This window comes from Candoia aspera, chromosome 13, assembly GCF_035149785.1.
Source record: "Candoia aspera isolate rCanAsp1 chromosome 13, rCanAsp1.hap2, whole genome shotgun sequence".
NCBI lineage: Eukaryota > Metazoa > Chordata > Lepidosauria > Squamata > Boidae > Candoia > Candoia aspera.
In genome coordinates, this window is record NC_086165.1 from 23,051,747 (window position 1) to 23,071,586 (window position 19,840).

The 19,840-nt window shown below is 51.7% G+C and overlaps 1 protein-coding gene across 1 annotated transcript; it reads left to right on the forward strand.

The window, feature by feature from the left end:
* The first annotated feature begins 3,046 nt into the window (after positions 1 to 3,046).
* Positions 3,047 to 19,546, forward strand: SEMA4B (semaphorin 4B). Its single transcript, XM_063314156.1, has 13 exons — positions 3,047 to 3,635; positions 4,301 to 4,363; positions 4,589 to 4,687; positions 5,425 to 5,536; positions 5,770 to 5,886; positions 6,419 to 6,567; positions 8,071 to 8,249; positions 8,445 to 8,595; positions 15,504 to 15,714; positions 16,129 to 16,244; positions 16,698 to 16,864; positions 17,125 to 17,204; positions 17,411 to 19,546. Exons 1-13 carry the CDS (start codon positions 3,333 to 3,335, stop codon positions 18,184 to 18,186), a joined length of 2,523 nt encoding a protein of 840 aa, XP_063170226.1. The 5' UTR covers positions 3,047 to 3,332; the 3' UTR covers positions 18,187 to 19,546.
* Positions 19,547 to 19,840: the final 294 nt, after the last annotated feature.

Here is a 19,840-nt window from a genome sequence, read left to right on the forward strand (position 1 = left end):
TCAGTTCACTGACGCCCAGAATGTCTATCTTTAATCTTGACATCTCACCAATAACCACATCCAATTTGCCCTGGCTCATAGATCTTACATTCCAGGTTCCAATGGTGTGTTGATCCTTAGAACATCGGATTCGCCGTTCACCACCAGCACCGTCGGCCGCTAGCCGTCCTTTCGGCTTTGAGCTAGCTGCGTCATCACGTCTGGGGCTAGTTGAGCTCATCCTCTGTTCCTCCCCAGTAGCATTTTGACCATCTTCCGACCTGGGGGTCTCATCTTCCGATGGTATACCGACATATCTCTGGTTGTACTGATCCATTTAGTTTTCACGGCAAGAATACTGAGGTGGGTTGCCATTACCTTCCCCAGGGATCGCATTTAGTCTGACCTCTCTGTCATGACCTTCCCGTCTTGGGTGGCCCTTCACGGTTTAGCTCATGGCATCATTGAGGTGCTCAAGCTCCAGCACCACGACAAGGTAACGATCCTTTGCTGAAGTGAAGCAGATGAAGCAGGTGAAATTTTGTGAGAAGGTGAAATTGTTGAGGATGTTGGAGGAAATGGGTTATCCAGATCCAGTGCAGTCAGGATTCAGACTTAGATATGGAACAGAAGTGACTGTATTTGCTCTTGTGGTCTTATCTCCAAAGGATCCTGAATGGAGAAAGTGCAGCTCCCTTGGTCCTTTTAGGTTTCTCAGCAGCTTTTGATCATAAGGATTAGGGACACTGTTTGGCAATGGTTCTGCTTTTTGCTAAGTAGTGGTTCCAATTGATATTAGTGGGAAAGGAGTGTTTGAGTCCACGGCCAGACTGGTATGGGGGGGCCACAGGGCTAGGTGCTCTCTGCCATTGCAGTTAACGTCTATGAAACTGTTGGGAGAGGTCATCATTAGTTCAGGGAGAGGCATCATCAATACGCAGACAATATCCAATTATACATTTCTTCTGTGGGCCAGGCAGGAAATGCTGTAGGTAGCCTAATCTGGCATCTGGAGGCTGAAAGGATCTGGACAGGATGTAGCTTCTGAAGTTAAATCCCAGCAAGACAGAGTGGCTGTTTGTCCAGAAACCAATTGGTTTTCTGGTTGGTTGGTTGGTTGGTTGGTTGGTTGGTTGGTTGGTTGGTTGGTCGATCGATCGATCGATCGATCGATCGATCGATCGATCGATTGATTGATTGATTGATTGATTGAAAATGTGCCATCAAGTTGGTGTCAGCAATCAGCCACATAGACAGGTCTTTGATACATCAATATTCAGATCCATCTTCCTCCTTGCTTAATGTAATCTAGGCACTTGCTGCAGATCATTTGGTTTCTCAGCCAACAACACAGCATCCTCTGCATATGAAAGTACCAGCCGGTACATCTCTGCAGTCACCACAAGTATTCCTTATACTTTATCCACAAATAAAAAACCAAGGGGACATTACGTATCCTTGTCCTGGAGCCTTCTCAGCATTGAACCATTCCCTAAGCATTCCACTTATTCTCAGGCATGCTTTACTTCCATCACATACTGCTCTTACCGCATTCAGTAGCCATCCATCAACTCCATAGTCATGCAGAGCATTCTCTAATTCAAGTCTGTTCTCCATCTCTAAACCAGAAGATGTGCAAAGCTACACCACATCTCCCAAATTTTACTTATTCTCGGCTTTCCTGTCCTAAGATGATAATTCTGCCAAATACTTTCCCAGGCACACTTAAACAAACTAATTCCCAATTAGTTTTTGCATTCATTCCTGCTACCCTTTGTTGGCAGATGCTGGGAAAGCCTTTAGCCCAGGAGAGATCAGAAAAGTCACACACCAGGCATTTCTATAAAAATAATTTATTTACAGAAAGCAAAACAAAAGCAAAACATATTTAAAGGACTTAGCTCCCCTTTGGAGCAAGCCTTGCTTGGCTACATTGCCGGCAGAGAAAAAAAAGAGGAAGTGAGAAGTCTGGGCAGGTCCTCCTCCCCCCAGGCGATTTGCATGAACCATGTGAAGGAGTCAATCAAATACAACCTCTTCACCCAGGCCAAAATGATTAGGTACAATAGCAGTCTTAATCGTTAGTAGGAAAACCTCAACACCCTTCCCTTTATATACGGAATAATAACAGCTATTGCCTTTATAAATCTCGAAAGTTCTCCTTCCATCGCTTCAGTTTTGTCTCATTTTATCATTTTTACTTTTAATGCCATTTATCCTTCAGGTGGCTTATTCATCCACTTCCAAAATAATCCTTTTTTCCCCATCAAAATTGCATTTTCTCTGCCTCTTACTGCCTTAAGTCTTCTTATTCTTTGACAACTTTCTTTGTAAATGTCTTTTTCTCTCTGCATGTTATTACAGCATCTTAATTTCATCATTTCTTGCAGCAGTCTTCTCTTAAGTACCTTGTTTCCCCATCCACAGTCTCTGGCATTTCATAATTCCACCAAACTTCCTTTTTTTTTTTTACTTCCCACAAGCAAAATGCCACATGGCTATCGTTCCTGAAATGTGCTTTTTCTCTGTGCTCCGAGCAGCTGCCAGGCCCTCTTCCTTTCATTCCACTGGAAGATTAATCTGACTTCCAATACTTTCCATGCATGACATATGCTTTCTCATCACCCTTGTGTTCCTCACTCATTTTGTTTTTCACCACAAACCATCAAATCAGTCATGCTTTTAGATTGATATTCCATCCTTTGCCATGTGTACATGTAATAAACGTTAAAACCACGTACTTGATCAGAGCCCCTTAATTCACATCTGTTATGTACATCTCCTGTCTCTTAGCATCACAGACGTGCAATATCTTCTTAAATTCCATTAATGCACACCCTTCACCATTTGGTAAGCATCTTGTTGTTATCCTTATTATCTCCTTATAGCCCAAGTTGCTGTCTTTCCTGTGCCGAGGGTGCCAGCAGGTGGGCTCAGGCTGATTGGCTGCCACTGCCCATCCTGGCTTTAGTCTAGCAAAGGTTTCACACGGTGCCTTTGAAGAAGATAGAGAAGGGGTGGATTTGGTCGCCAGCCCCCGTTGCCCGCGTGCCACAGGCAGCCGCATTCCCTGCTAACAGTAAGGCCGGTTCTGGCAAGCCCTGGTGTGGCTTGGTCAATAGGCCACAAGCATAGCCAGTTTTACCAAGCATGCTCACAGGCAAGCCAGGATGCATACTTTAGAGACTACCTGGCAAGCCAACCTCCTGCTGGTGATATCCCACCAATTAGGAGGTACCGCATATGCACATCATCAAGGCAGGATGTTTCTAATTTGGGGAAGCTTCCCGGAATGTGATGCGGATGTAAATCTCAGTGGAAGTGATGCTGTATGCCGTTAGTTGGAAACATGCATGAGTGATGGACCGGTAAAAATACGTGGGTACCTTGGCCTTGGCTGCTGTTGGCAGTCTGGGATGCTCAGAAGGGCTGCATGGAGCATGACCTCCACTCATGGGCTATCTGTCCTCCTGTCCCCCATTTCTGCACCCCAAGATTCTCCCCGGAGGCCGTGGAAAGACTTTCAGATGCCTGGAATCACCAACTACACAGTGATGATGCTGAGCCCAGACGGCAGGGTCCTGTACGTTGGTGCCCGTGAGACGCTCCTGGCCCTCGACACAAGCGCCTTCTCTCCTGGGCCGCAGCACCAGCAGGTCAGTTCAGAACGCCCGTGGCCTCTCTGCTCTCCTTCCCCGCCTGACAGAGGAAGAAAGAGGCCTTTGCGTGGTTTTCCTGGCTAGCAGCATCTCAAGACATCAGCCCATCCTAGCACAGAAGAGCAGCCCTGCAGTGTTGGTGGCCATGCGAACCCCCCTCCCTGCTCCCCCTGCAGGCATCCCCTTGGCCTGCCATCTCATTGTGCAGTCACCATATTTGGTGGTAGAGACAAAACCCAGCGTGGGAACTTGGCCTCCCAGAGAAAGGGGTGTTCAATCTCTGATGGGGGACAGTTTGAAAAGTTGGGAGTCAGTGGTGGGGAGGGTCTGGTTGTGGTTTTGCCTCTGGCGGGCAGGCAGTGCACGTCCCCCCTTACTGGAAGACTGTTTTCCTCGGCTAGTCTTGGGGCGGCTTCCTTCTTGGCACGCATCCAGACCCGGAATCAAGGCGTGGCGCTGCTGGGCGAGTGAGGCTTGAGGCAAGCACCAGCAAGTAGCCCAAGGAACAAGCCAGCAGCCCACGGCGGGCAGCTGTTTTCCTGCAAGAAAACGGCCAGAGAGCAGCAGGTCCCTGAGCAGCAGCCCCCCACCCCCCGAAGGCCGGGGGTGGGACTGCCTCCATAAGCGGCGATGCGATGGCAGCATGTCTCCCTGTCCTGCAGCTGACCTGGGATGCTGGGGAAGAAAAGAAGCAGCAGTGTGTCTTCAAGGGCAAGGACCCTCAGGTGGGTAATGCTGGTTCCCCCCCTGCCCCCGGCTAACCTCTGGCGAGAAGAGCAGGGCTCCCTTCATCCGGGTGGCTGGGATTCACCTGGCGCCGCCTCCCCCTCCCCGGGGCAGCCAGCGCACAAGCCCAGCAGGACCCGCTGAAGGCCCTGGAGGGCCAGCTGGGTGGTGGGTGACACCTTCCTTTGGCCAGCCCTGAGCCCAGGCCGCTCCCTTCCTTGCAGAGAGACTGCCACAACTACATCAAGGTCCTGCTGCAACTGAACGACACCCACCTGTACACTTGTGGGACCAGCGCTTTCAGCCCTGCCTGCACCTACATTGTGAGGACCATCCCAGCCCCGAGTTGCTCTTCTTGAAGAATCGGATTCACCTTGCTCAGCAGGGCATAGCCTGAGGCCTTCCAAAAGTTGCGGACAAATCAGAATGTTTAGTGCGACAGAACAACCAGGCTAACTTAATTTAGATAGAGCCGATTCCCTTCTTACCCTGCTCCTGCCTAGGATCCTGCCATTCGCAGACTAAATGGAGTCCTGAGCCCCACTAGCACTGTATGCCTTTAATCTGGCCTAAGATATTAGCCTTCAGAATAAGACACTTTATAACCCAGGCTGAAATGAGTCTCTTGCAAGGGTTTTCACAGCTGCCCTGGACAGCCTTGTGCAGGATTGAGCCCTCTACCAAAGTGGTGGGAAAGCCAGCCCAAGGCCATGTTCTGGGCAGCAGCCCTTGCCTGCTGCAGGGAGGGTGCACACCTCGGTTTGCCTGCCCCCCCTCCCCGTGTGGGCTCCCTGCCAGAATTTGCACCCAGGGTCTTCCCCGAGACAAGAATTCCTGTGCAGGAGCTCCGGGAGGCTGCATTGGCACTGGAGCTCTGTCTGCGGCACTGAGCCTCGCAGGAGGGAGGGAAAACAGAAGATGGGGGCCCTGCAGGGTCCTCCTTTGGCCAGCTCAGGCTGCATGGGGCTGTGGGGGGGCCTCAGCATTCCCTGCTCTGCCCCTGCCCTTTGAGGGGTCCAGCCTTCTTGGTCGGTCTCCACATTGCCCTCTCTCCCTGCAGAGCCTGCCCGACTTCCAGCTGAAGCGGGACCCCTCTGGGCAGCTCCTGTTGGAGGACGGGAAGGGGCGCTGCCCCTTTGACCCAGAGTATAGATCCACAGCCATCCTGGTTGGTAAGGAGCTCTGGGGTGTGGTGGGGGGTGAACAGCAGCCCTGGGCTGTTGTGGATGGGAGAGGAGGTGCTGCTTCCAGGGGGGCGGGATCATCCCCTTGGACTCACCGACCATGGACAATACTGGTGGGGGGGTGTCTTCTCTTCCCTCTGCTGGTGGGGAGGAAGCAGCAGGTCTGTGTAGCGTGTGCAGAAAGCTTCCTGCGGCCCTGATGGGCAGCTGCTTTCTCTCAGATGGCGAACTGTATACGGGGACCGTCAGCAAGTTTCAGGGCAACGAGCCCACCATCTTCCGTAGCCTTGGCAGCCGCCCACCCATCAAGACGGAAAGCTCCCTCAACTGGCTGCAAGGTGTGTGATGGGTGGCCGGGGGGGGGGGGCGACGACTGGGGGGTGGGGAGTCCACACCTGCCCAACACCTGAGAGAGCAGCTGCACCACCCAGGGTGGACTGTCCCACACGGGCAGGGTGGGGCGGGGCAGAGAGCTCTTTTGGCGGCATGAAGCAGCTTTTGGCTTTTCTGCAACTTCGAGGGATTCTAGTTGGGCTCCGACTCTGAGGGTGCACTTTGTGATCGCTGCTCCTCAGCTGCTCCGCATGTGGCGCTCCAACACGACTCCAGCTGATCTCAAAGTGTCAAGCCAGGTCAGACTAGCTAGTGCTTGGATGGGAGGCCACCAGGGCGTACCGTGACTGTGTTCCAGGCGGGGTCCTGGAGGAAGCCAGTGATAAACACCTCAGTGGCTGCCCATGGAAAAAACAGGGGCATCTCCATGAAGGCACCAGGATCTGAGCTAATTAATCCGTTAGCTCCTGGGCAATTGCTCTATCCACGTTGCTACTGATTGCTGTTAATTTTATTGCCTCCTTCATTGTGGTGCAGAGCCGTTCTTTGTGGGCTCAGCCTTCCTGCGCGAGAGTGGCACCCAGGAGGATGAGGATGGCAAGATCTACTTCTTCTTCAGTGAAACCGGCAAGGAATTTGACTTCTTTGAAGACACCGTTGTGTCCCGCGTTGCACGTGTGTGCAAGGTGAGGGGTGGGGGTGGGTGGGCCGAAATCTGCTGGTGCCACTTGCCCCCTTTTTGCCATCTGCCTCTGCAGTGCCAAGCTGGCTGATGTGTCCTGACTGGCATCCACCCTCAATGCAGAAGGGCTGCCAGAACACCCCTTCATCTCCCAGATGCCTTCTAGGGAAAACTAAACTCCAGCATCCATAACAAGGACTGAGTCCTTCAAAGTGCATTCTGAGGATATTGCCAGGTGATCAAAGGACTGTGGGGTCCCCCCGGATAGGGATTTCTCTTAAAATCAGTGTGTGGTCAACAGTGTTGGAGTTTGTGCAGAGTACTGGAAAGCGTTTGGCCGGAGAGATCAGAAAGAAGACACCAGGCATTTCAGCAAAAAAAAAATTGTGTTCAAACAAAGCATAGAACATAAACAGTTTCCTCATCCAGAGCCCTGGATGGGCAAAGTCCTTAAATACAAAAAAGCATATTTACAAGTACATGCACACACCCAAGTGTGCTGAACAGAAAGAGAGGCTGCAAACACAGGAAAAGCAAGCAAGCAAAGGAGCAAGGAGCTGGCAGAGCTGGCTTATTTAAATGCAAATCGGGTAGTCAATCAAAAGTGATCCTTGCTCTGGTAGGCCATTTTGCTAAAGCTCCTTTAAGGTACCAGGAAAGTGCAGCTGTACATAGAGACCAAAAGACCCTCTTTTGGCTGAGGCTCCTGGCCTCTGAGCTGACTTGCTGAAGAGATCTGTGTGGGTGCTTATGTAATCTTCCTTTTCTGATGGGACCTGGTAGATTCTCAGATGAGGTGGGTCTCCAGAAAGGGGAACTTGCCATCTGCCAACTGAGCCAGCTGATCTCAGGACCATTTGGAGAGCCTTTCAGTCCCTGCCCAGCATAATTAATGTTTTCTCTTCTGAAAAGGAGCGAAAAAGGATTTTTTTTGGCACAAAAATCCACTCCTGCCTTTCTCTGCTCAGCTGTCCTAGACTGCTAGGCCCTTGCACGTGTCGTCAGCAGATCCCGGCAGCTTTTACTGTTGACTCTTCCTCTTCCTGTCGCGCTCACTCGTAGGCTGCCTGAGTTTTGCGTGGACTCCGCAGGCTGGGTTATGGAGGGAGGCTGGCTGGGACTCCAGGATGGAGGGGCGGAGAGCAGTGGCTGGGACAGCATTTGGGGGGTGTCAGCGGGAAAGAAGGGGCCCTGAAAGGTGGATCTGCTGCTGTCCAGCTGTGAAGCAGCCTGCGAACTCTACAGGGGTGACTGATCACGTTGGAGTCTCTCTTGGCAGCCAAGCAGGGTGGGGGGCATTTCAGCTGGAGCCCAAAGTAGCACCAGGCAGGACTGGGACAGGCTTGGATTTAGTGAGGGGGTTTCTGCTGTTTCAGACAAAATCTGTGGCTGCCCTTGGTGTTCTTCAACCTGGCAGCAGAGTGTTGGAACGTGGCTTGGCAAGCTTTGTGGCAGCCGCCCTCCTCCTCTTGCTCACTCTTGCGTCCTCTCTCCTCCTCCCTGCCAGGGTGACTTGGGCGGAGAGCGGGTCCTCCAGCGCCGATGGACCACCTTCCTGAAGGCTCAGCTGCTGTGTTCACACCCAGAGGACCGCTTCCCCTTCAATGTGCTTCAGGACATGTTTGTGTTGACGTCAGGCGAGCGCTGGCCAGAGACGGTCTTCTATGGGGTCTTTACCTCTCAGTGGTGAGCCTGGGACAGCTGGCCCCCCCAACACCCACAAAGGGTGATGGCCTCGGTACAAGCCAGCCTGCCCTGCCCCTTGGTAGGGGCACATGATTAGGGCCCAACGTGCGGGTCTCCGGGAGAGGGGAATCGCGGGAAAGGGCTTTCTCTGGGCACCCTGTGGCCCACGCTGCCTCTCCTGCACCTCTCTGACAGGGATAGGAAAGGTCCCGGGACTGCGGCGGTTTGTGCCTTCTCCATCTCAGACATGGAGGAAGCCTTCGGTGGGCCCTACAGAGAGGTCAACCGGGAGACGCAGCAGTGGTACACAGACATCCATCCTGTGCCAGAACCCCGCCCGGGAGCAGTAAGTGGCTTCCACTGTCTTGGGATTGGAGCTGGTAGGCCTCTCTTCATCCCCTCCCTCTTCAGCCCTACCCAGGTGGTTATTCCTCCCACTGTTCTGTGGAAGGTATGGGTATCCAGGGACCCTAACCCTTTGCAAGAGCCAAGATGATCCTGATGGAGAGAGGCGGGATCTGTTGCCTAGGCAAAAGGGGGTGAAGCCATCCTTAAGTCCAGAACGCCCAGATAACCTGTTGAAGCCATTCAGGCAGATGCCTCCCTAATTCACTGGACTACAGCGAGGAGGGGAGGGGAGGAGGTGGTACAGAGCAGTCAGACCTGCAAGACTCTGTTATTATAGCCAATCTCGATAAAGTAGTTTTAACCTTCCTATGCAGTTGATTTCTTGGTCTGGTCTATTGTACTTTTCCTGGAAGGGGCAAGTTAAAATATGATGGGATTGCAATTTGCCTGCCTGGCATCTGCTACTGCAGCCCATCTGCCCATCTTTCTCCTGGGGTAGTGTCACGTTTCATGATAGAAATGCCTTTGCCGCCTTTTCAGAATAAAAAGCTGGTACAGTTAGAAGCGCCCGATTTGGCCATTGGGTCTAATGGACAAGTGGCTCTCCAGCCTCAGCTTGAGCACATCTGGTGAAGGGGAGCTCACCACCCCCTCACTTGACATCGCCGTGAAGCTGTTGTTACTTTTTTGAAGCATTCTATTGGAATCTGTTTCCACAATTCAACTCCATTTATTCTGTTTCTATCATCTGTCTAGATTAGATTAGATTAGATTAGATCATTAAATTAATAATTAGTTATTTATTATAATATTTATAATATATATTATTTTATAATTAAATATATAATAATTATATTTATAATATATGTTATATAATAATTATAAAATAATGTATAATTATAGTAATGATAATTTATTAATTTATTAATTATTAATTCGTAAAACAGACAAAATCTGAACAGAACACCACTGATTGTGTGTGTGTGTGTGTGTGTGTGTGTGTGTGAAAAGTTACGATGGTGCTGAAAAAGGAAATTTACGACCAGTCCTTGAAGTTGTGGACGTTGCAGTGTTCCTGGGGTCATGTGATTGTGATTCGGATGCTTGGCAACCGACACGCATTTATGATGGTCACAGTGTCCTGTGGTCATGCAATTGCCATTTGTGACCTTCACAGCCAGCTTCTGACAAGCAAAATCAATGGGGAAGCCGGCAGGAAGTCGCAAGTCATGGTCACTTGATGTTGCACTTAATGACCATGGGTGATTCACTTAACAGTAGCCAGAACTGATGTAAGTCAATGCAGTTGTGTGATATTTCACTTTATGACCACATCGCTTAGTTGTGGTTGCTAAGTGAGGACTACCTGTACATACATACCAGTAAGCTAAATGAAAAAATGACAAGAGAGCCCATAAGAGTTGGTAACCCAAAAGGTTGGCATTGGTGCCTCCTTGTCCGTTACAAGATTAACATTGACGGGTAGGAAACACGTTACATTTAAGAAACCTGTTAAAATAGCAAACTTATTAAAAGGCATGTTATGGAGAGCGAGACAGCTGGAGAGAAAAAGCTAGCGAGGGCAGGAGAAGACAGGGAAAACACCCCCTTTAAGAAAGAAAAGTGCCAGGCGAAAAGGCCGCTGCCCTCATTGAAAAAAGAGAGCAAGAGAAGGAAAGAGGAAAGGATTCTTGAGCTCAAGAGAAGCGTGACCTTCAGCTCCAGATAGAATTATTCCTCCAGAAAGTGTCCCATCACTAGAAACAGAAACGGGGAAAAGCTGCAGCTGCTGCTAAGGTAGGAAGGGCAGGCCGAAGGGGGGATGCCGGAGGGGGCTGCCAGTCTGAAGGCCACTCTGTTCTGATTGACAGTTTGCGGTCTCCTTGTTCATTCTTTCACAAAAACTCAGTGGCCAAAAAATAATCTGGATGAATGGCTGGTGAGACACAGGAAGGGCCCAGGACGAAGCTGGGGAGAGCATTTGGATTCCTCCAGCCTTGCCTCGATGCCCAAGATTGTTTCCCCACCCCTGTGACACTGGTTGCAGGGGAGGGGGGGCGTTACCAGCCCCTGCGCTGAGTCTGCCCTGCATTAAATCCACCGGGGCAGGTCGTATTGTTGAGTTGAATGAAGCTGAACTGAAATCTTTTACTGCCACTTGAACGAACAAACAAATGAACACTTGATTACAGTCCAAGGATCATAAAATTTAAAGCTATCAAATAGATTAGAGAATAAATAAAATCTTACGAATTAAATAAATTGCCTACTTCTGTTATTGGGTCTGAACAGTGAAACCTTATGGCTTGAGCACAGAATCTAGCTATCATACAGGGGATTTCGGGGCGCTTGTCTTCTAGGACAAATTCTAAACACCCTTGGTGTGAATGACCAAGCAGCTGTCCATTAAAGGCTGGGTTAGTTGGGAGCACGATGCCTTGTAAAATCACCCCCACAAAGACATGTTCCAAGGGTTCAGTTTCATCAGAGGCCCAGGGGCATCTCCTGGGTTAAAAGGGTGCCTGGCTATACCTACCGTGCTGACTGCAGAGGGGAGGCTGTTGAAGTGTGCTGTGCTCTGCCAAAGGCCCAGCAGCCTTTGGAAAAGGAAGAGTAGAAGTGTGGGTGGGTTGCAGGTTCCATTTGGGTTTCAGAATCAGTAGAGCCTTCGGGCAGCTGCATATCTTCTACTGTGTGTTTAGGAGCCTCCTTTTCTTTGTCCAGCCTCATGGTTAAAAGGAAATCAGGAGACATTCCCAAATGGAGCTGCTTGCTGATTACAGTTCTGTACTGTTTGGATTGGAAGTGTATGTCCCACGATAGGGAATACCTGAGGGACTGCCTCTCCCTGAGGGCATCTGCCTGTCTCACCGGAGTGGATGGGGTGGGCACACTCCGGGTTCCTTCCTTTAAACATTGTCACCTTGCGGGTCCTTGGAAGCGGGCTTTTTCTGCTGCAGCCCCTGCCCTGGGGAATGCCCTCCACCGGAGGTGCATGGGGCCCTGCCCTCTCAACCTTCCGGAGAGCACTCAAGACCCAGTTCTTCCCCTAGGCACTGGGGTGGGGTGAGCTCAGAATAGGCAGGAGCGCGAGGGGTGGCCTCAGGCCCGTGTGGCTGCGGTGCCAGGTTTTTCGGTGGTTCTCTTTTGGGTTCCCTTGCTTTATGTTCTTAGCTGTACGTGTTGCTTTTATGCCTCTGTGGCTGCCCAGAATTTGGTTTTAAGATGGACAGCTATACAAATTTTTTAAATAAATTGATTGATGATTGATTTTGAGCCAGAAGGATGTAATTAGTTGCAAGGCTCTAGTCTGCCAACTCAAGGAGGGAGATGTGCATGTTAACGTAGCTGTGTGCCCAGAGTTCGTCCTCCATCCCTGCTACTCTTAAAGATCTCCCAGTGGCAGGAGTGGTACAACACCTGAATGGTGTGAGGAGGGAGGTGTTCAGACACGCAGGGCCATCACTGAACATACCCAGGCCGAGGTGCTGCCTGCTTGTCTTCTGACCTGACAGCTCTGCAAGGACAGATTAAGGGTATTGGGATGGCAGCTGCCCCTCGTGAGTGCTCCTAAGAAATCTGATCTGGAGTAGCAGGCTACGCTTTTTAAGGACATTCACCTTTGCTGTAGCAATTGGATGGGGAAATCTGAAACTTCCAAAAAGATGTTATTCTCCTAAAAATCACTTGAAGAATTAAAGGAAGTTTAAAAGCCAGCAACAATCCCTTGCATCCATTCCAGCTTGGCAGCCAAAACATTCCTTCTAAGCCATTATGAATATTATGTGCAGACGAGGACCGGACTGATGGTAAAGAGTCCAAAACAGCCCTTCTGTCACTCCAGCCTCCCTTGTGGGGTACATCCCTGGTTATTTCCAGCATGACTCTTGTGCGGGGTGGGGGGAGCAGTGAGGATTCCAATGGATGTTTTTAGCAACCTTTGATAACCCTTGTTTCTCCCTGGGAGAAGCTGGTTTTTCATGCAGCTTAACCTCTCCTCCTCTTCTTTTTCCACTTGCCCTCTGTCCTTCAGGGAGAACTCTGCTCTTGTTCTGGCCCCGAAGGAGCATATTCTTAGTTTCTATAAAGGCTTCAGATAAGGACTTAGCTCATCAATTTTATAGTTGGCTGATGCTAATCGATCAGAAATTGAGATCATGACTACATCAAAATCAGGAGAGCCAGTAACGTCCTTCATGGGTTCAAAGTGAGGAGAGGTGCCACCTAGATCCTCCTCCTCTCCTTCAAGCTCCTTGTTAAATCCACATTATATCTCCTCTCCAATTACCATCAGTTGCTCCTTGTTATTCTGAGCCAGAACTTCACACATAATAGGAGCATCGTAAGAGTTCAAAGAGCTGGAACCACTCCCTACCTCTCCTCCGAGTTAGGATTCCCTAGGTGCCAGAGGCCTGGTCTTCTCCTCTCCTTGGATTTCACACCTTACTATTTCCTCGGTTGGCTTGGTTGGATTTGTTGCCCATCTTACACAAGCAAAGAGTGTTAAGATCAGACTAAATCTAAAACAACTCAGATAAGTACAGTTGTAATTGAAATTATTCAACCCCCCCTTGCAACAAACCCCTAGCCAGTTCAGGTATTTCACTGTGGGTAGCAAGGAGAAAACCCGATGGGGAGCTCAAGAAAGTGCTGTCAAGCGTGCTGTCTTGTCCACATATCTCGCTAAGCCATGATCCTGGGTTCCAGCAGAGGCTGAACAACCATCTTCTAGGGGTGCCTTAACTGGGCTGCTCTCCTCAGCAGGAGTTGGAGTTGATAGCCTAAGTCAATCCTTTCAGCTCCAGAACGGTAATAAGGGCCTGAGAAACGTAAACTGGTCCAGAATGCTGCAGCTGCATGATTGAATGGGCTGGCTATGTGGAGCATGTGATTTCCTTGTGAAAAGAAGTTTCTAAGTTGACACTTTTGTCATAATACAAAAGAAACAACTGGAAGAAACTCACGAAACCATCAAGTTCTTTAATGGAATAAAATTCACAAGGGAGGAAGAAAACAACAACACACTATCATTCCTGGACATCCTCATCAATAGAGGAAATGATGGCAAGTTAGAAACACAAGTCTACCGGAGAGCTACCCACACCAGCCAAGTGCTCCATTACCTAAGTAACAACCCAACCTCCCACAAGAGAAGCTGTGTAAGAACATGATTCAGATGAGCACTTACACACTGCAGCAACCCAGAACAGCAGAAAAAGGAAACAGGTCATCTGTACAGCATCTTCCAGCAAAATGGATACCCGCTCAACTTTATCAAAAAGTGCCTCATCACCTGACCCACTGCAACCCAGCCAACAGAAGCTATGAAAAGGATAAAACTGCCATACATCAGAGCCATCTCAGAATCCACCAGCAGACTGACAACCGCATGGCATCACCATAGCAAATAAACCAACTAAAACTCTTCAAAACATTAAGTAATCCAAAAGACCCAGTAGCCCAAGCAGAAAAAACAGGAGTTATCTACAACATACAGTGCAAGGACTGTAGCAGCCACTGTGTAGGGCAGACAGGCAGAAGACTAGCAGAGCGCATCCACGAACACCAGCTGGCAGTGAGAAGACACAATGAGAACTCCTTAATCTCACAACACATGGACAGACTCAACCACAGTTTCAACTGGGAAACTGAGAGCATCCTAAACCAAGCCAAATCCAAAACGCCAGAGAATTCCTGGAAGCCTGGCACTCAGACAAAGCAGCCATCAAGAGACACATAGAGGTGAACAACATTTACATACCATTCAAAAGAGACAGTAGAAAAGCCAAAAGACCAGTACGCTCCCTTGCCAGCAATCAACACCCAGATATGCAAAAATCAACACTAGGATTAACACCAGATGAACTGTCAAACAGCACAGTACACCCCAATCAAGGAACTATTAACTCAGTCAAATCAACCAAGAGGAAACAACAGCCCAATCAAGGAACTCCCAGGGAGAGAACACCCCCCTCTCCAACACAAGCAGGGCAAGCCACGGTATATAAACTGAGAGCAAGGCCCACTCCCTCTTTGCACTGAAAATGTTGCCGAGTCTGGCAATGAAACGTCTGCAAGAAAACAACAAGGCTCAGAGAGCACCCAGGACTCCACAGTTTCTAAGCACTTGGGGCCAGGCTGAAAGACTGGGAAAACCCACATGGCCTTCAGCACCTTCAGGAGAGACCCAGCTCAAAGGCCGGTGCTGACAGAAGGAACAGTCCTGGCCAGGTTTAAATGTGATGGAGAACATGCAGCTTCTCTTAACGTCTCTCTGGCTGCTCACCATTCAGATTGCTGATGTGGTTGATTTTTACTGTTCTCCACCGCATTTCCATGAACAAGCGATGCGCCATGAGAGCCATCAGCGGCAAGTGACTCCTCTGCGGATTCCTGTACGAGCAAACCTTGTGGGCTGGCTGGTGCTGCTGTGTGTTTTGCAACGTGTGTGACAATGCTAGTCTTTACCTGCATGTATTGGCGGAATAATTCTGTAAACGTCTAGACATCTTAGAAGCACAATGTTTTAAAAATAAGAGTTGAACTAGAAATTTTGCAAACTCCTGTGCTGCTTCTACCTTTTGCTTTTGCGTTAAACACCCAGACATAGCAGTCCCCAAATCTTGGCTTTTTTTTTCCTTTTTTTTCCTTTTTTTTTTGAGAAATAGCAGACTTCTTTCTCCAGAAAGTACCTGTTAGGAGTCTTGGCTAAAAACAGTTGAATGGTAGGAGGCTCACAGAGCAACCGGGCTGAAGAGGGACTCTAAAGCCTCCTCTTTTTCTCCCCAAAGCTCCCCTGGGTGGGGTGGTTGGAAGGATCAGAAGTGGATGAGACCCCCAGCGCCTGTGCAAGCAGCAGGGGCTCTACCAGGGCCGACCCGGGCTAAAAGTCCGCTCCTTCCCCAGTGCATCAACCGCCACGCACGCCAGATGAAGATTGCCTCTTCGCTCCAGCTGCCAGACCGGGTGCTCAACTACCTCAAGGACCACTTCCTGATGAGCAGCGCCGTGCGGAGCCAGGCCCTCCTCGTGCAGGACCGCTCCCGATACCGGCAGCTCAGCGTGCAGCGTGTCCAGAGTCTGAGGCAGGCCTACGATGTCTTGTTCCTGGGCACAGGTGAGCAGGAGGAGCGGGAAAGGTGGGCGGAGAGCCGGATTTGTTCGTTCTGCTGCTGCCGTCTTTGGCATTGCCGTGGCAATTGCAGATCAGTGTATAAATGGGAATGTGTGGGAGGACATGTGATTGGCTGTTCTTGTGAAACTGGGGCATCAGTGCCAAGTTAGGAAAAACCTGGAGAAGATCCGTCTTTGGAGGTGATGCTGGAACTCCATCCTTGTTTGTCACTGAGGCAGTGTCTGAACCTGCCCAGGAAGGGACCCCTGCCTCCCCACCCCTCAGAGGCCAGGTGGAGGACCAGGCCTGCCAGGAGCAAGAGCGAGTCGGGCGACATTCCCACAAGGATGGGGGGAAGGGCAGGGTGGCAGGGACGGGCCTGCAGGGCCTTTCACTGGGTGCTCTTGTGCGTTACAGACGATGGCCGCCTGCACAAGGCTGTGATCGCGGGACAAGGAGTCAGGATCATCGAGGAAATCCAGCTCTTCCCCGCTGCGCAGCCTGTCCTGGAGCTGCTGCTGGATCCTGCCCAGGCAAGAGCGGCGAGCGAAAGGGGAGACCCGGGGTGAGGAGGGGGTGAGCCTCTGGCCCCCTGGCAGGAGCAGCTCCTTGCCCAGAGGAAAGCAGCCATTCGGTTGGCCGCCATCCGCGCTGCTGCGTGGGTTGGGCTCCAGAATCGGTGCCATTCAAACTGCTGCTCCGTGCTCTGCTCTCTCCTGCTCGGGAAGGACGCATCCCTGGGTTCCTGCCGAGGTTGGCAAGAGGCAGATGCCATTGGGCGCAGGAGAGAACGCGAGGCCCCTCTCGTGACCACGGGGACCAAGCAAAGCTGTCCCTCCCCATGCCGAGGGAATGCCTCAGCCCTTGGAGGTGGTGGAAGGGCTGTGGCTGAAACCCTCAGCCGCTTCCGAAGTACTGTTAAAGGACACTGTGTGTGCGCCTGCTGCTGCCCCAGCCTGCTGGAGGGTCTCCCGTTCTCACCACAGGGTCTGGTTTACGCTGCCTCCTATGACGCCCTGGCACAGGTCCCTGTTGCGAACTGCAGCCTGTATCGGAGCTGCGGAGAATGTGTCCTGGCCGGAGACCCTTACTGTGCCTGGAGCGGAGCGGCCTGTCAGCTGTTCGCCCCGAGCCCTCCGCAGGGCCAGCTGGCGTAAGTGCTTCCCCAGGGGTGGGCTGGCTCCCCCCCCCACTGGCCCCCCTTGGGTGCTGCTAGACCATTTGGCAGAACTGAACCACTCCCTCCTTTCTCCCAATCCCTTGCCATTCCTCGCGGCAGTCCATTCACGGTGGGCCTGCAGGGTAGATGTGACCCCTGACATGGTCCTCGGAGCCCCCCAAGCCGGGGGACCCTCCCTGCTTTCTCTTTTTCCTGGGCAGAGCTGCTCAGCTTCCCCCTGCTTCCCCCATCAGGACCTGGGTCCAGGACATTGAGGGGGCCGAGACCAGCCAGCTTTGCCAGGCCAGCGGTGGGGAACTCAGCCATTCAGCAGGTAAAGGGCCAGACAGTCTGGGGCAGGCCTTGAGCCCTGGGGGAAGGAAAGGGGCAGAGCCGCTCCACCCCTCCTGGCGCAGAAGCCGAGAAGCATCTTGGTTCTGCTGGTGGGGCTGCAGTCTCCTGCGCTTGAGCCTAGTTAACCTCTGAGAGTCCGGTTCCGCGAAGGCCACAGTCTGACCTGATGTGCACTCTCTCCCCCAGCGGAGCAATCCCAGTGTCAGCAGGTGGTGCTGCAGCCCAATGCTGTGAAGTCCTTGCCCTGCCCGCTGCTGTCCAACCTGGCCTCCTGGCACTGGGTGCACAATGGGGCTGCCCTCAGCCCCTCCTTCCTGGTGCTACCCAAAGGAGAACTGCTGCTGGTGGGGAGCCTGGGTGAAGCTGGGCGCTATGAGTGCTGGTCTCAGGAGGGCAGCTTCCAACAGTTGATGGCTAACTACTGTGTAAACCTGGAGCCGAGCCTCCAGGCCAAACTGGTGCCCATCCAAGACCCTCTGAAGACTCTTGGCACATCCAGGAGCATCTCAGGAGAGGGCATCTCAGTGCGACTGGAGGGCAGGACCTACTGGACAGAGTTCCTTGTGATGTGCATGCTCTTTGGCATTGCCATGACACTGCTGATCCTTTTCATGCTGCACAAGCACCATGTCAGCCTGAAGGTCTTCCTCAAGCAAGGCCAATGCAGCTGTTCCCATCCCAGGACCTCACTGAATGGGGAGACTCTGCCAGCTGAGAATATGCCCCCCCTCAGTGGCCTGGACATGCCTGCTCCTCTGCCAGACCACAAGGGCTACCAGGCACTGTGTGCAAATCTCATGGTGAGCACTCCTGGGCATGGTCCCTCAGCCTGCCCACGCATGGCTTTTTTGGAGTCCGATCAGCGACCACTTAATGTATCCAAGAGCTTTGTGGAAGTGTTGGCTCCTTCCCAGCGCCCTCGTGTTCGCCTTGGCTCTGAGATCCAGGACTCAGTTGTGTGATCTTTCCCAAGAGGCACCACTCTGAACTGCCAAAGGAGCAGGGCATAGTCTTCCAGTGCCACTGTATGTTGGCATAGGAACAGGCAGGAAGGGTGGGCCCCACTCGGCTGAGTAATAGGGCCAGGCACTCTAGCCCTGCAGCAGGGTTCCTGCGTAGCAGGTCACATAGTAATGCCATTTAGCTTTGAGAAGAGGGGTAGCCTCCAGATGCGCAAACCATGTGCAGCCCCAGGGTCTAGGCTGCACTTCCAGGCTCGTGGGCCCAGTCCTCACAAGCACCACCAGGATGGAGCAAAATGGGAACACCAGCCTGTGGGGCTTCTTCAAAGTCCACAGGCCCATAGCTCCTGTTTCTTTGGCCTGTTTGGTGGGACCATTTCTGGGAGGTCAACGTGTGTGGTACAAAGGGCCCTCCTAGGCGTCACTGTGAAAGGAGACACTCTGGCTGAGCATCCTCTCTCAGCGGAGGGAAGGGTGGGAGATACGTTGGTCCGGCCTCTCACCAACTGTGTACTGGGGAGAAAAACGGTCAAACATTTAGCGCTAGAAACTCCGTTATGCGATGTGTATGTCTGTAAAAGCAGAGATCGGGGGCTGGGGAAGGGGATTGCATGATAGCCGATGTTCACTGAAGAGCGGAAAGGATCGGGAGCGTCCTTCGGTGCTTCCCACCGGACGGCTGCGCTGAACGGTCTCCGCTTGGGGCCAGGCTCTTCCCTGGCCATACAGGTAGAGTCACAGGAGCCCCAGCTTGCACTCTGTACTTGTGTAAAATGGTGTGTTTTACCACAAAAGTTTGTCTCCTGAGATTTGGACGGACTCAAACCATCACAGCGGAGGCCCGACTTACAGATCCTTCTCCGTGTCTGAACTTCTATTATCCTGCCAGTTCCACGCAGCTAGTCTTGGTATTTTGCCACAAGGGAGGTGTAATAGCCCGCAACTCTCGGGCCGCATTTGAGGAAGCCATCGAGTGAGCCACTTGCTGCGCTGCCCCTTCTACACTAGCTGGTGCTTTGAGCTAGCCGGCCCCTTGTTACCAAGTGTTTGGGCTGGCCTGAAGAGGGGGAAGTGTGTTTATCAGCAGACCAGACCGCAGGTACCTCCACTAAATTCCATTTGGTTGCGATTGCCACGAGAGTTCACGGGGCTCGAATTTGGCTATGGGGTCCTTTTTTTGTGAGTCCACTGATGACCTGATTGCTATACATGGTCTGTGACCATAAATAGATAAATAATCTCCCCTGGCCTGTTTGGCCAACCAGCACAGCAGCATCCTAGGAAAGTTCCCTCCACCCCGCTCAGCCAGGGCTCCCCTCCCACCCAAGGTGCTAAGCCCTGGAAGACCCAAGAGGGCCCGCTGGGATTCCTGCAGGGAGAGCTCTTCTCTGTCCCAAGCTGGGACCTCCACGGGCTGTTCTGTGCTCCCGGCTGGGCCTCACCCCAAAGGGAAGCAGGCTGCAGCAGTGCTGCCTTTCCACCCATGCGAGGGCTGGTCAGAGAGAAGCGAGCCAAAGGTTGGGAAGGCAGCAGAGCTCCTTTTTTTCTGTTCTTAGCTCCTTCACAGAGGTAAAACTGACCACCCTCTGCTGTGTTGGGAGCAATACGTAATGAACTTGTTCTTTAGAAGGTGAAATAAAGATGGAGGAACATG